This window comes from Rhinolophus sinicus, chromosome 4 (assembly GCF_057876585.1).
Source record: "Rhinolophus sinicus isolate RSI-liver-muscle chromosome 4, RSI-T2T, whole genome shotgun sequence".
Classification (NCBI taxonomy): domain Eukaryota; kingdom Metazoa; phylum Chordata; class Mammalia; order Chiroptera; family Rhinolophidae; genus Rhinolophus; species Rhinolophus sinicus.
In genome coordinates, this window is record NC_142504.1 from 10,907,292 (window position 1) to 10,921,816 (window position 14,525).

Below are 14,525 nucleotides of genomic sequence, written 5' to 3' on the forward strand. Positions count from 1 at the left end.
AGGAGTCTTTTAATTTGCTTACAAGGTAAGTGGATATGGGTCAGTCAATAATTCTTGTTATACGCGTAGCACACGATATCTCTGCATGGAGTTACAGCTTTTGGGGGGGATTCCTAGGGATTCTGTGTGAGCAACTCAGGGGCTTCAGTATTTAGGGAATTATTGATGAGAAGGATCGTTGTTGAAAGACAATTTTAAATATTTGTAGTGATTATGACTGTGTCCACTTTATAAATACCCAGTTTTACTTTATTTTTTCCTGCCTTTGGTGCTGGTCCAGCTTGTCAATTCAGTTAGAGGGAAAATACCAAGTTAGAAAATGTCAAATCAGAGGGAAGTGTGTGGTTCTGCTAAGCTAACTGGGACCACTGGCAGTGAGTGTCTGAGTGTGCAACCTGCAAGGTCCCTTGGGCATTGGTGCTGGGGGAGGCTGGGCAGGGTCTCCACTCCTCTCAGCAGCACTGAAATTAGCACCTGCTTTCCTTGTGGGTCAAGTGTTCTAAGATAAGGAGAATTGGGAGTATTCAATTTTCCACTTTAGAAAGCAATCTTCAACCTTAATTTCTTTACTTTTTTAAAATCAATGAAAGACTTTTTTTTTTTCCAAAACAAAATTTGGAGGCCTATTGAATTACAGTACCATTATTATTTATTCAGTACTATTGTTATTAATGTAGTAGCTGACTTTCTTGAATGTTTACTGGAAACCCAGCCCTGTGCTAAATGTGAAAAAAAACACCAACAACAAAACAGATTCATTTTTTACATTCAGCTCTCATATCACCTTGCAAAGCGGGCATTATTGTTAACCAAATTTTACAGATGAGGAGACTGGTAGTTGGGAAAGTGATGAAAGCTGCTAACGTTCGCCCAGCTTATTGGACATAATAAGTTGGGGAAGGCATTTGAGCTCAGGAATTATGTTGTAATACTTCTCCTAAAAAACAAATAAACAAACAAACAATGCTGTGTGTGTGTGTGCGCGCGCGTGTGCGTGTGTGTGTGCGCTCCTGTGTGTGAAGGGCAAAGACCATTCTGGGGAACAGTTCGGAAAGCACTGCCCTAGGCCTGCATGGATGCGGTTTTCTTAGCCTGGCCTCGTGAGGACAGCCTGGCTTTTGCCTGAGCGTGACGCCGTGCTCTCTCCACCTCCCACACCTCTGGCTTTGCCCAAGTTCAGAACACAGCAGCTCCTGGTCGTTCTCTGCTTCTGACGCCAGCTCTGACTAGCTACACGCATCTTGAGATTTGTGATGTATTGTTCCACGTTTCGAAAAATTATAAATTTAAAGTTTGAAAAACACCAAAACAAAACATTTAAAAGCATCCCCTTCTTCTTTCAGGTTGTGAATCAGGGATAAATTCGGTTGACATTTTTAAAAACAAAAGGCCAAAAATAAAGTGGGTTCTTTTCCAGCTCATTTGCTGTGTTTGGATCGAAAGAACCCAGTATGTTCTATTGTTGTTAGTTTTGTTTGTGTTTGTCTAAGTTTCCTTCTGGCATCCTTTGACTTCTTTGCCTAATTTCATCCATTTTCTTTGAAGGCTTCAGAGTTGACTTTTGGTCTCAATCACCTTAAGGTTCTGTATCCTTAGGCAAGTTACTCAACCTCTCTGAGCCTCACTTCTGTCAAGTTTAATAGGGAGGTGAACCTCCCAGCGTCTGTGGGAGGTCAAAGTGAGTAAGTTATGTAACGAGCACCGAACAGGGGAGGTTGTGAGACCCCCAGGCCCCATGTAGAAAACCACGGCTGTGGTAGATGTCCTCACTGCTTGTAGTAAATCATCACCAAACAGAAGGGACATGAGTTGAAAAAAAGCGTTGTTTTTTTTTTTGATCAGTTTCTTGATCAATTCATTCATTCCACAACAAGATAATGAACGGCTGTTACTTGCCAAGCCTTGTGTTAAGCAAGGGAGAAACACTAGTGAGCAGTGGGCAAGCCATCACGCTTTCCATCAGTGTAACACATCATAACCTTCTGGGGTGACAAATGCAGTGCTGTGGGTGAGCTCTGGCCACCACGGGACACACAAAAGGGGCGTTATCCAGTTTGAGGGGCCCTAGACGGTTTTCAGGAGGAGGTGATGTCTCAACTGAGAGCTAAAGGACAGAGTAGGGCTCAGGCAGGCCTCACCCGTCTGGCCCCGTCAAGAAGATCTGTGGGTAGGGTCTCGGGTAGGGAAATTCCAACAGAACAAAAAGCATTTCCTCTTGTGCTTTAAGTGCCGACCATCCAACTCCAGTGTAAGATGACACTATTTGGATTGGGTCTAGCTTGATTTGGGGACTCTCTGTGTCTCAATGGGACAAGAGGAGAAGGGAGAGCTTTAGAACTAGTGAGGCCAAGAATGCGTCTATGAAGGTGGGAAGTGAGTGTCAGGAAGGTGAGCTGGACTGAAAATCAGATTTTTGGTTTCTCTTTCTTTGGGACCACCAAATGCGCAACCCATGTTTTGATTGTTGTGAGTGGCGGGTGCAAATAATTCATTTCTTTTTCCGACAGACATTTGTTGTGTGCAAGTCCCTGGGACAGATACAGAGATCCACACGATAGGACCCCTGACCTCAAGAAGCTCCAAACAAGTGGCAAAAGGGCCTAAAATTCTTAGAATGCCCCTTACATGGCATACACGGTACCTGGCAAATTCAGTGCATTATGTCCTCTGAGGTCATTCCTTCCGTTTGATAGATGTGGAAAATGAGGCTTGATTTAACGTAGAGCTTGCCTGAAGTCTCACAGCTGGAGGGGAGGGGAAGTTGGGTTTTGAGCCAGGTCTGTCATATTCCAGAGCCCTGTTGTCTTTCCATAGAATCAGAGATGAGACAAGGCAATGCCAGAGGTGCCCTTTCCCCAAGTGTCATCTTAAAAAAAAGAAAAGTATAAATGTTATTACTTTTTAAAAACTGTCCTCAGTACTTTTCAGCTGTATTGCCTTCTGTCTGCCTCCATATATGGCTGGGTCGGGTTGGGCTGGGCTGGTTTGAGGCCGCTAGGTTTGCCTTCCTTATCTGCTTGCTTCATACTGACATATTTCTCCTTGGTGAAATCCCACCCATCAATCCAGACTACCTCTTTCACAAAGCTTCCGGAGCCACCCCTTGTATTGGTTATTATAATAAAGTAACACTTTAGTCACGTGTCTTAGCTTCCTTTTTCAGAATTCAAATTCTTTCAGAGAGTGGATCTTAAAGTTATTATAAGGAGTAGCGAGGCATGTTAATGCTCGTTACTAGCAGATGCTGACAATGGAAACTGTTCTTGTTTTTGTTCATCTTTGATTTTTTGGGTGCTCCTAGCAGTGCCTTGGCAAATGCTGGGAGAAGTCTGTGGAAGCCAAGAGCAAAAGTCGGCTTCTTTTGGCCTCTGCAGACACCCTCTGCTGATAGAACTAGTTGGGCATCCACCTGGCCCTCCTGCCCTTGCCTGTGGTCCTTGCCCACTCTCAATGGTTGATTTTTCTGGTCCTGCAAGAGACTCCATAGGCCAGTTTATTAGACAGCAATCCAAATGGCCACAGGCATGGGTACACCCACAGCTCACTATGCTCCGTGCCTGTAGGTGAAACCTCTGCCCTTGACTTCTACCTGGAAAGTGTGAATTGTCATTGTGACAGGGTCCAGGCGTGAAAGAGTAGGTAGTCAGTGCACATTCATCACAGCTTTTGGAGGGAGTGCAAGGCACTGTTTTCGGCCCTGGGATACAGTGGGGAGGCATACGAAGAACCCGCCTTTGGGGAGCTGACATTCAGGTGGGTTATCTCATTTATTTCTCACCACAAGCTCTTGAGAGAGGTGCTCTGACTATTCCCACTCTACAGCTAACACACTCGTGTAGCTGACCTTCCTCTCTATTTATATAATTCACACATGTACGTATCTATATAGATTCATATAGTCCTATATATATGTCCATATAGTCCTATATATATCCATATAGTCCTATATATAGCCATATAGTACGTATCCATATATATTCACATGTCTACATGTGTAACTATGCATATATACGTGCACGGATATTTTATGTTTTTTTCTTATTATATTCATAATGCTCATTTTGAAAAGAAAATTTGGAAAATTCATACAAGTGAAAATAAAAGAAATGATCCATGAACCCATTACCCTGGGATGGTGGCTATCATTCTGGTGTGTTACTTTTAGGCTCAGTAGATACCAGTGGGTATCTAGTCAAGACCACTCTGGAGGCTCTGTGTTGCGTGCTGCTTTCTTCACTTAACACCTAACACTGCCATGCTTGTTTTCATTTGAACAGAGATGTAACAGGTCATAGGGATTCTGTATTTGAAACCACTGTGCCTTTTGTAAAGCATGTGACAGACAGCTCTATTAACAAATCAGTGGCTTGGTTTCCTAGGAGCAGTGGCTGTAATGGGAATGCAGGTGTGGAACTCAGGACAAGTGGGAAGCATCGCACTTCCTAGAGATGCTCCCAGGAGATGCATTTCCTCTCCCAGCACTTCCTTTCTTCTCATCTCCTGTAGTGAAGAGCCAATTAAAACTCTTTTGAGGGTCTTCAGTGTCTGCAAACACTGACACGAACTTGAAAAACAGTGGGATACCCGGAAAATAACCTTTTATGGCCATTTTCCCCTTGAATGCCACTGTGACCTAAGTGAGCTAGCCAGGGCAGATGGTACCTCCATTTGGAAGGTGAAGAAGTCCTCAACCCAGGAGATGTGCCCGAGGCTCACTGAGGACTGCACACAGGAGAGGTGGGCGGAACTCCATCACGTCTGCTTCCTGGGGAGTGTCCTTCTCCTTCCAGGAGGCTGAGCCCACAGCTGAGCCGTCAGCTTCTTCCTAACGCTGCTCTCACCACCTTTGCTTCTAGACTTTCTCATTGTCCACTTCCTCACTGTCATGTGGGGAGTCATGCGGGAGACCCTGCTCGCTGCACCATTTGTCATGTGTGGCGGCCTGCGGGGTCTCAGCTCCCACTCCCCACATAAAAACGCAGGATATGGTGAGGCCAAAAAGGAACACCCCCGGAGCTATGGATGGGGGAGTCATACTACTATATTCTCGCTGGCGGCATCTGCCTCTTGCAATCTGCGCTTGCTAGCTCAGCCACCATCTTCTTGCTAGACCCCCATTTTCTGCTAGTGTAGCCACGGCAGTTATATTAGTGGCCAATGGCTCACTGGTTACAGCTGACTGTCAATTAGCCACAGCTGATGGCCATCCAATCACAGTTGATGGCCATTTACTACCGGAGCCAGTACCTTTCCACGTGAGGCCGAGAGCCTGGAAACTGCACTCCTGGCTCTGTCCCCACACTCACTTCTTCCTTTTCTGAAGACCTTATGTCTGGTCTTATGGGTTAGCTGTGTGATTACACATTTACATTTTTAAAAAACACATCTTTAAAGGGACTTCAGTGCTAGATGAAAGAGCTAATAGTTATTGACCATGTAATGTGGACCACACAGAAGAAATGCTTTATAAGCCTCTGCCCACTTACTCCTCTGTGAATCTAATAAATGAAAGGGCTGAGATTTGAACTGGATCTTGCTGTCTTTAAGGCCTGACCTCAACCGAGATGCTACAGTGCCCTCAAAGAAAAGGAAGAACGTAGGGGGCAGAACCATTGAGCGCTTGAGTTGTTATTTGTAACCGTTGACATTATGGTTATATGCAAATGACCACAATGTGACACAATAACCAAAGCTTTTAACTGGGCTTCGAAGCCCACAAGCCTTCCTGAGAGAACCTTCTACGAAGTGTTCCCCGCCCTGTGCAACCCGCTGACGCTATCTTTTTCTAACCCACTGCCTGCAGCAAACCCTTTCCTGATATGTGTTTATGCTTCTTTTCCTACAGGAGGAAATATAAGAAAACGTCCCAGAGGTAAGAGTGTCTTCCTGAGAAAGGGGGACTGGTTGGTCGAGTCACTTGTGGCAGAACTCTTCACAAATCTGGCTCATGGTGGACTTTCATTTGTAATAAACAGTCTCTTGGTTCCTTCTCAGTGAGTCACCTGCTTTATCTTGGGATGGCTACTGCTGTTGTAATTATAAATTGATGGCAGGCGTTTAGCGTGGTACAGTAAGTGTCTGCCTTCACATGAGACTGAATCCAGTGGATTAAAAAGCTTGTTACTGCTGAACTGTCTAGTGATTTTACTAAAACCTTGGCCCAAGAGCGGCTGGGCTGGGGGGTGGGGGTGGTGCCGAAGGTTTATGGATGGAAGCACAAAAAGGTCTTTACACTTTATAATGTTCGAATTTTCCTTTGCCTGGTTCACTGACAAGTGCCCTTGATAGCATAGGTACAAAATGCTTGAAGGGCAGGGATGATCTTTTTAATTTAACTGTGGGAAGAGTAATTTAAAGAAGAATATAATTTGTCATCATCCGCCAGTAGTCCATTTTATTGAGAAGAGTTTGGAAACCATATTCTAAAGAAACAGAGGTGCTTAGACCTTTTGTTCTCCAAGCATTCAAAACCTGCAGTCTAGCCCAAAAGGCTCGTGTCTGCTTTTCTGCATTGATTGTGTTTGACTTTGGGATTATAGCTTTGCACAGATTACATTCAGATCAAAAATCACCAATGCAATTAAAATCTGCCTTTAGGTGTCAACAGTGGTACTTTCAGATCGACCACCTTAAGGTTACCTTTTGCAGTGAACATCATGTCACAGCAGATGGAACATGGGAACTATGTTCCATGGTTTCCAACTAGAGCCAGTGATCCAAAGTTGTGGTGTGATAATTTGATATGCAACGGAGAAGTGCAAGAATCATCGAGAGGAAACGAACTAAAATCTTCACGCTTTGGAGAGGTTGCTGTCCTTTTTGAAGTATAGTGAGCTTATGCAGATGGCTGACTAGTTCCGTCTTGTTCGGGTTCATCAGGCTCAAGGTAGTAATCGGATGTGAAGCACTGAGCGATGTAAGCTAATCACTCAAGGTAGAAGGCATAATAGCCTTCAGTAGTAAAAGGTAATTTATAATTTTCACATGTAGTTAACCTGGGGTCTGAGATGTTTCAGAGTTGCCCCAATTTTATTTTAAGGAGTGATAAACAGACAGGTAAGAGGGAGTTTTATAAGAGAGCTGCTCAAACTTGTCAAGTTTCAAATTACTATGTCAATTATTTTTGAAAGCATATTTTTGCATATCTGACGTGAATGCTGTTGCATTATGTTGATGTAATGAAAAAAAAATCCAGACTGTCTCGTACCAGCTTCATTGAAGTCTTGCAAAGTGCAAATTAATAAAGGATTGGTTTAAGCTCTTCTATTTTTAATCACATCCATATTTTCATATGAAATAGATCCATGTCTACTAGTCTATCTTGAGGAACAAACTATCCTAAACTTATGGATTAAAACCACCATTTTTATGTGCTCACGATTTAATGTGTCAGGAATTCAGGAAGGACTTACTTTGTTGAGCTGTTTGAGTCGGACCCACCTGGTGTTAGCTGGGGCTGCTGGAGATGGAGGGTCCACTTTTAAAATCGCTTCTTCACTCACATGTGGGGAGTCCTGGTGCTCCTTGGAGCTCCTTTCTCTCCACATGGCGTTCATCCCAGGGTCTCCATGGAGCTTGGGCTTCGTACTGCTTGGTAGTCTCAGGGTAGCTGCACTCTTAGCTGACTTCCTAGCCCACGTGTTCCAAGAGACCAGGAGTGGAAGCTCCTAGTTTCTTAATTACGACTGGGTCCAGAAACTGGCGCAGTGTCGTTTCTGCTGTACCTTCTTGGTCAAGGTATCACAGAACCACTCAGATTCAAGACAAGCAGGCATTGATTGCATCTCTTGATGGTATTAAAGAATTCAAGGCCTTCGTGTACCAAACCTTCAACCTTCTCCAGAATGATCTTATTTGAGACCTTTCCAGGGATCTGTAAATTTGAAGTATGTGGATACCTCATGTGGTGAATGATAGATACTTTTAAATACCTCTGTCAGATGCTCATCTGTCTGAATGTATGTTTGTCAATTTAATGATTCATTTGGATTGGGAGTAACTGATGTTTTTTCATGTTAGGGACAAGCATACTAGTGTGGATTCAACTGGTTAGTTAAATTCTAAATATAGTTATATGGCTTTGGTTAATAATTAGTCAAATAAAGCCGGTAACTGCATGTAGAAAAACTAAATGACATAAATGTTATATTAAAAAGCTGTAGATCTCATAGGTTTGCTTTGGACATGAAAGACAGCCCAGGATACAAAAATAATCTACCTTTGTTCAAACATTTTTTGCTGAATTTCGTTTCATTTTCACTTACATATTTACTCACCTTTCAAAGCCATCTTGAAGAAAAAACATCTACTTGCTTTCAAAGTCACGATCATCATCCTGCTATAATTCAACCGAGTTAGATTTCTTTATTTAAACATTTCATGAAATACTAGGTGGATCTTAGTAGCCCAAGAGAATGTTTTCATGACAGGGAGCCCACGGAGTCTCACTTTTAGCATTAAGGAAAATGTACTCATCTCTTCCAAGACCAGAATTTCAACTGAAAGAGTGATGTAAGTGCTCTTTACTGGGTTAGCTACTGGACACCAGTAGCTTTACCCTGCACAGAAAACCTTATTGGATTGGGTTTTAAATCAACACAATTAAGAGGAGCCATCCTTTTGCCTTTTGAATGAGTCTTGTCCATGTGGGTCAATCATTCCAAGAGATTTGCTGAAGTGGAGAAATGGTAATTTGACAGCTAAGAGAGGATTACACAGGAAACCTGCTTGTCAATAACATTCTCGTCAGGTTGTTTTTAATACAGCTGCAGCTTCAAGTTGTCAGGTTTGGCTGTGAGAAGTTTATATCTTTGAGAAAGCATGTTAGACTATGTACAAAATAATCACAAATACCTAGAAATAATCTAATACTTCTGGGATGCCCCTGAAGAAAGGAATTCTATCACAGATGATATAAGCTGAATCTATGTTAGAAGTGCTTCTCTCTCTCTCCCCCACCCCTTTCTCTCTCTCTCTCTCTCTCTCTCTCTCTCTCTCTCTCTCTCTCTCTCTCACACACACACACACACACACACAAACACATACACACACACGCACACACACACACTCAAACCCCTATTTCAGTATGCTAGGGAATGCTATGATTGCTGAGCACAATCAGAGGCAGAGGTAAAAATAAAAACATGTTTATAAACCTGAGGAGTTGGAATTTTAAGCCATACCAGGAATCAAAACCCCCATTAGCATGAAGGTTTCTGTTGATTTGTTTCTTATTAATGCTAGTCTATTTAGATAGTTTAAGTAGAAGTTCTGGTTCTGAGTTTATCTGATTTAATCATTTATGAATCTAGAACTATGTCTGCGAGCAACTAAATTTAGCCACAGACATCTCTCATCTTTTTGATAATCATATAATATCAATAGTCACGTGCTTAGTACTTTAGAAAAATCTTTCAATTCAACAAGTTTACTTAGTACCCATTATTCCGATACACTTAAGTAAATATTGGAAGTAAGAACATCTGTAAGAAATAGCCTCTGTGAAGAGGTACACAGACTTGTAGGTGAGACGCATGTGAATAAAATAATTCTAATAGATACGGTAAGTGCTGCAATAGAAGGTCATCGGGGACGATGAGATCTATTGGGAGGAACTCACAGCTTATACAGTCTCCTCTCACTAAATCACAAAGATAGCCTACAGAACTGCTTACTCTTCATGGTGTTTGAAAGTATGGGCTTATGAAAGTCTAGTAGGATAGTCCAGAATCGTCTCTTTGTGTCTTCATGTTTTTAATTATTTTTAAAATGTGTGTTTTGTTGATTCTGTAGGTTTTTTTCTCAAAGGGCAAATGGCTTAAAAATATTTTGGCCATTAGGAGGAAGACAGCCCAGGACAGAAACATATGTGGAGATAACCAATAAAGTAGACATCGCACGTGCAGTAGTGGAGTGGCCTCTCTGTTACAAGGCACACAAGGAGTTATGTTTTCCCCCCAAGTGTCTAATGTCTTCTTTCACTTGGATTTTTATATGGCTTAGTAATCACATTTGATCAGCCCAGTAATTGATTAAATCCAGCAAATGCTTCTCTTCGTCCAGATTGCCCACATTCGGCCTTCATGAATCACCATGTTTATGAGTCATCAGCAGAACTGCCACCTTTGCTGTTAATAATAGATTGTCATGCGTGGGGGGTGGGCAGGTGAGTGGAGCTCACTGTTTGGGGAGGTGGCCTTCTGAGCAGTCGTATCGTTGTGTTAGCTGGTGCAGCTTCTGCTGAAGTGTGCCCCGGCTTCATTCCTGGGACACATTAAGACTGGTGAACGCTGAAGCTCTTTCAGCATCATCGATGTAGAAAGGGTGGACTGTTGTCCTCTACCGTTGCAATGAAAACTGACAGCTAAGTAACTTATTGGGAAAGTTAAAGGGTGACAGGGTAAATGAAGGCACATATTTTTCCAAATATGTGGCTAACCAATCCTACTTACTACTTACTCAGTAGCACTGACAGTTAGAGCCTAAGGATCAGTGATGACATCAGGGCTAAGAGGATCTTCTAAACGGTAAAATCCTTTAAAATGTGTTTTCCTGTACTTGTGACGATGAATAAATTCTCCAAGTGGTAAGAACATGGGTACCAGCTATGAGACTATGTCCCGTTTACATTCCAAGGTTGCCAGCTGAATCAGGGCAACTTTCCAGTAATGGTAGGATGTCAGGGCTGACCAAAAAGAGCAGTGAAGTGACCTGGTTAGAGCACAGATGGCAGATGGACACATTATCCCACAAAGGATAATGCCCAAGATGGTTAACATGGGAAAGGGCCTACAAATACTGTAATTTCAGGTGAAACATAGCCCGGGGAGAAAGGAGGGTGATAGAGGGTCTGCGTAGATAGTTTGGTGAGAGTTCAGAGTTTCAGGCAACTCACTGTTACTCCCTCACCCCTTTCTCACTCAGTCGCCCTCCTACTATTGCCGGCAGGCGTCTGGGGACCAGGTGCACGGATATAGACCCAGGAAGACTGTAGCAGGAGTTAGGAAGTAGGTTTGGTGAGAGAGGGTGCTGAGATGTAGTCAGAAGCTCAAGAACTGAGTCTGGGTCGTATGTGTAGATATTAGTAACAAGAGGACCTTGGCATCGAGCTGTCATTTTCTGAGTCAAGAGGGTTTTCTGGGTACCAGTCAATCTTATTTTCTCTCCCGTTTTCATGTCTGATAATTACTATCACGCTCCCACTCACCCAGGATCCAAACTTTTGAGTCACTTTATGTGTTCCTCTGTTGTGTGTGTTTCTTTCACTTTAAGGTTTGGTCTCCCCCTCTACCCATGATAAGTGGGTCTCTTACAGGTTGTGGGCTTTTCCTTCTCACTGTTTTTATTCCCATGATCTTAGCCCAGTCTCAATGCTCATTTTTTTCCAGTACTGAGTAGCCTCCTAACCACTCTTTTTACTCTGGTTTCTTCATCTTTTCCATTCTGCTCAGCTATGTTTGGCTATGTGTGTTTAAAAAATAACAACAACAACAACAACAACAACAAATCGCCATTGGTTTCCTTTTGGCTAATAAAGGCCTATTTTCTCTCTAGGATTTTACGTTTCTACATCTGTCTCCAACTCAGCGTTCCTGCTCTGTCTCCATTACTGCCTTCCATTCACCAGTCAAGTTGAATGCCTCACTGATTGGCATATCATATTTGCCTTGTGTTTTTTTTTAATCACCCCTTATTCATTAATAAGCCTTCTAGTATTTTGTATGATCTCATTTTCACCTGCTGAAATTCCATCTTTTCTTCAAGATCCAATTCAAATGCCATTTTTCTCCCCATGGAGCCTTTTCAGATCTTTCTACCTAAGAGAAATCTTGCTCTTTTAGTTCCTACTGGTCTAATTCACGTACAGGAGTTAGTTGGGTGCATGTCATTCTTCTTGACATCATTATGATTTTATTGAATAGAGAATATACTCCCCCAAAGCTTGGTGGCCTGGACATAATTATTAAATGTGGATTGAACTGTGGATTGAATTTATGAGTGAATCAGATTGAGATGCTCCGTATATTTCTACCGTGGCTCAGAACTAAAGTCAGAATTACCAGGGGGAAATGTGGGTAAATAAACTTAGATTGATAAATGACTCTTGCTTATACATGTCTTTGCAAATCACCACATACGCCCACATTCAGGGTCCATTTGGCCGTCACACTGGCCAGGGTTGAGTCCTATGAGGTCAGTAAGCCAGATGGCATGCATGGGAAAGAACCAGAAAGTACGTAATTGCCTGGATCATTAACTCTGCTTTTCTTTTCTACTTAAGTTATTCCAACATGGAACACTAGCTTTGGGTGGGAACTCAGAGAATTTTTGCTAGCTATCAATGCTTTCATTTCTGTTTTTCCTCCATTCAAGTCCTGGAGATGTTCGGTGCAATGTGAAATGTACGCATATTTGTTTGAGGTGGATGGTGAATATATATTTTTTGTGGGTCACGTAATTTTTTTAAAAAATTTATTGGGGTAACAATTGTTAGTAAAATTACGTAGATTTCAGGTGTACATTTCTGTATTACATCGTCTATAAATCCCATGAACGGTGAATATTTGATAACTGCATGGTGAGCATTGCTTGGCTGTTCTGTGGAGTTTTGCCAAAACAGTTTTGAGAATCATTTTCTTAGATTGCCTAATAAGACCTAAGTGCCTCATGAAGACTTTAGTAGCACTTATGCTGCACATATCACTGTGCTTCAGAAGTTAAGCCCCGACTTGAAGTTGCCTGAGCCGGCAAGTCTCCAAATCCCTCCTGTTCCCAGTGGCCCTCAATACTGGAGGCAGAATTGACTCGATTGATTCAGTCACTGGTGAGAGCTCACACTGGGGCCAAGTCCAACTCCCACAGTAGCAGTTTAAGAGGCAGCGTTTGGAGTCCTTGGAGACACTGGGTCCAACAGTGTAGCCCAGAGTTTCTTAACCTTGGCACTAGTGGTGTTTTCATTGTGGGGGCTGCCCTGCGCGTTGTAGGATGTTTAGTAATATCCTTGGCTTCTTCTCCCTGGATCCCAGTAACAACCCCCCTCCCCCTCATTGTGATGACCAAAAATGTGCGACGGAGGGTAAAATCACCTCTATTTGCGAACCAGTGGTATAGGTGAAAGACTAAGAACCAGATTAGAATTCAGTCACTGATTTAGCTGTGCTGAATTTCTCCTCTGTGGTCTCAGTGTCCTCTGTAAAGAGATGAGGTTGAACACAAGGATTTCTCTGGTTTCTTTTGGCTCAAAAATGATATTCTCTGATTCTAATTACTGAGGTCCTCCCACAAGAAAGCCAAGACCACTAAACAACGTTGGTGGTGCTGGCAAGCACTCTGCCCTCTAACTGAATTATCTGCAAGGAGCTACATTGCCAATTAGCACAAGGCCCCTGGGTGGGTGACATAGTCTGGCCCCAGAGGAATGGTCCTTTGGCCATCAGCTAGATCTCTCTTGGTTTAGATACTTCTAATTTCACCTAAGAAATGTGAACTAATCATGAGAGGGACATTCTACACTTGATCTTAGCCAAAAGGCCGAGAAGCGATGAGAGAGGGACATTCTAAGGACAATTGGCAAAACACAAACTTTGGCAAAAACATAGCTATGTCTGAAGGGCACCCTGCTGGTTAAATTTATTGTGTGTCTACTGTGTGGTAGATGCTTCACATGCTTTATCTTGTTATCTTCACGGTGATTTGTTTTACAGATGAGGGACTCAGGGAAAATAAGTAACTTGACTGAGGTCACCCAGCAGAGAAGTAGTTGGGCTAGCATTTAAAGGCAGGTCTTTGATTATGCCAAAAGCTCTTTGAGTTCCTTCCATCCCTGTGGTTTCATAATTTTTTACAGCTGTGGGACCTCCCAGCCCCATGAAGCCACTCAAAGCTGAATAAAATCAAAGGATCAGAAAGATCGGCCTTTTGGAGTTCATTTCCCCACTCTGTCAATTGTTCTCATCAGGACATTTTTATATTTGAAATTTTTCATATTTGGCTTCAACCCAAAAGTTGAAGCTCTCAGGAAAGTTTCATGAAGACTTCAAAAAAACAAAAAACAAAACAAAACTCTAAACAAGCTATATTTAAATAATGTGACTGAAGGGAGTAAAAGTCCCTCCCCTCCACCACCAGGTTCCGTTTTTTCAACACGAACACAGCGGTGAGATGCTGATATGCCAAAGTTATGAAACCTTACCAAACTGTTTGTATAGAGCTGCTAATGTAAGCGCACGGTGGCAAGTTTGCGAACTTAATTGTCAGACCTTGTATAAATGCTAACCACTATGCTGTACATCTGAAACTAATATAAAATAATATTGAATGTCAACTGTATTTGAAATTTAAAAAAAAGAGGGGAAAAGGTGAAGGGGAATAAGAGGTCCAAATTTCTAGGTATAAAACAAGTAAGTCATGGGGATGTAATATACAGCACGGGGAATATAGTCAATAATATTGTGATAGCGTGGTGCAGTGTCAGATGGTTGCTGGGCTTATCATGGTGATCACGTCTTTAAGTCTATAAATGTTGA

At 42.4% G+C, this 14,525-nt stretch overlaps 1 protein-coding gene across 11 annotated transcripts in view; it reads left to right on the forward strand.

Moving 5' to 3' along the window:
• The window catches only part of PDE1C (phosphodiesterase 1C), a 483,269-nt gene that overhangs the window by 235,512 nt on the left and 233,232 nt on the right, over positions 1–14,525 (forward strand). For 6 of the 11 annotated variants that reach the window (XM_074340964.2, XM_074340966.2, XM_074340967.2 and 3 more), the window contains one exon: positions 5,846–5,872. The exons of the other annotated variants lie outside the window; for them this stretch is intronic. In XM_074340964.2, coding sequence (XP_074197065.1) covers positions 5,846–5,872 — 27 coding nt within the window. The remainder of the gene's footprint in view (positions 1–5,845; positions 5,873–14,525) is intronic. 11 annotated transcript variants of the gene reach the window in all.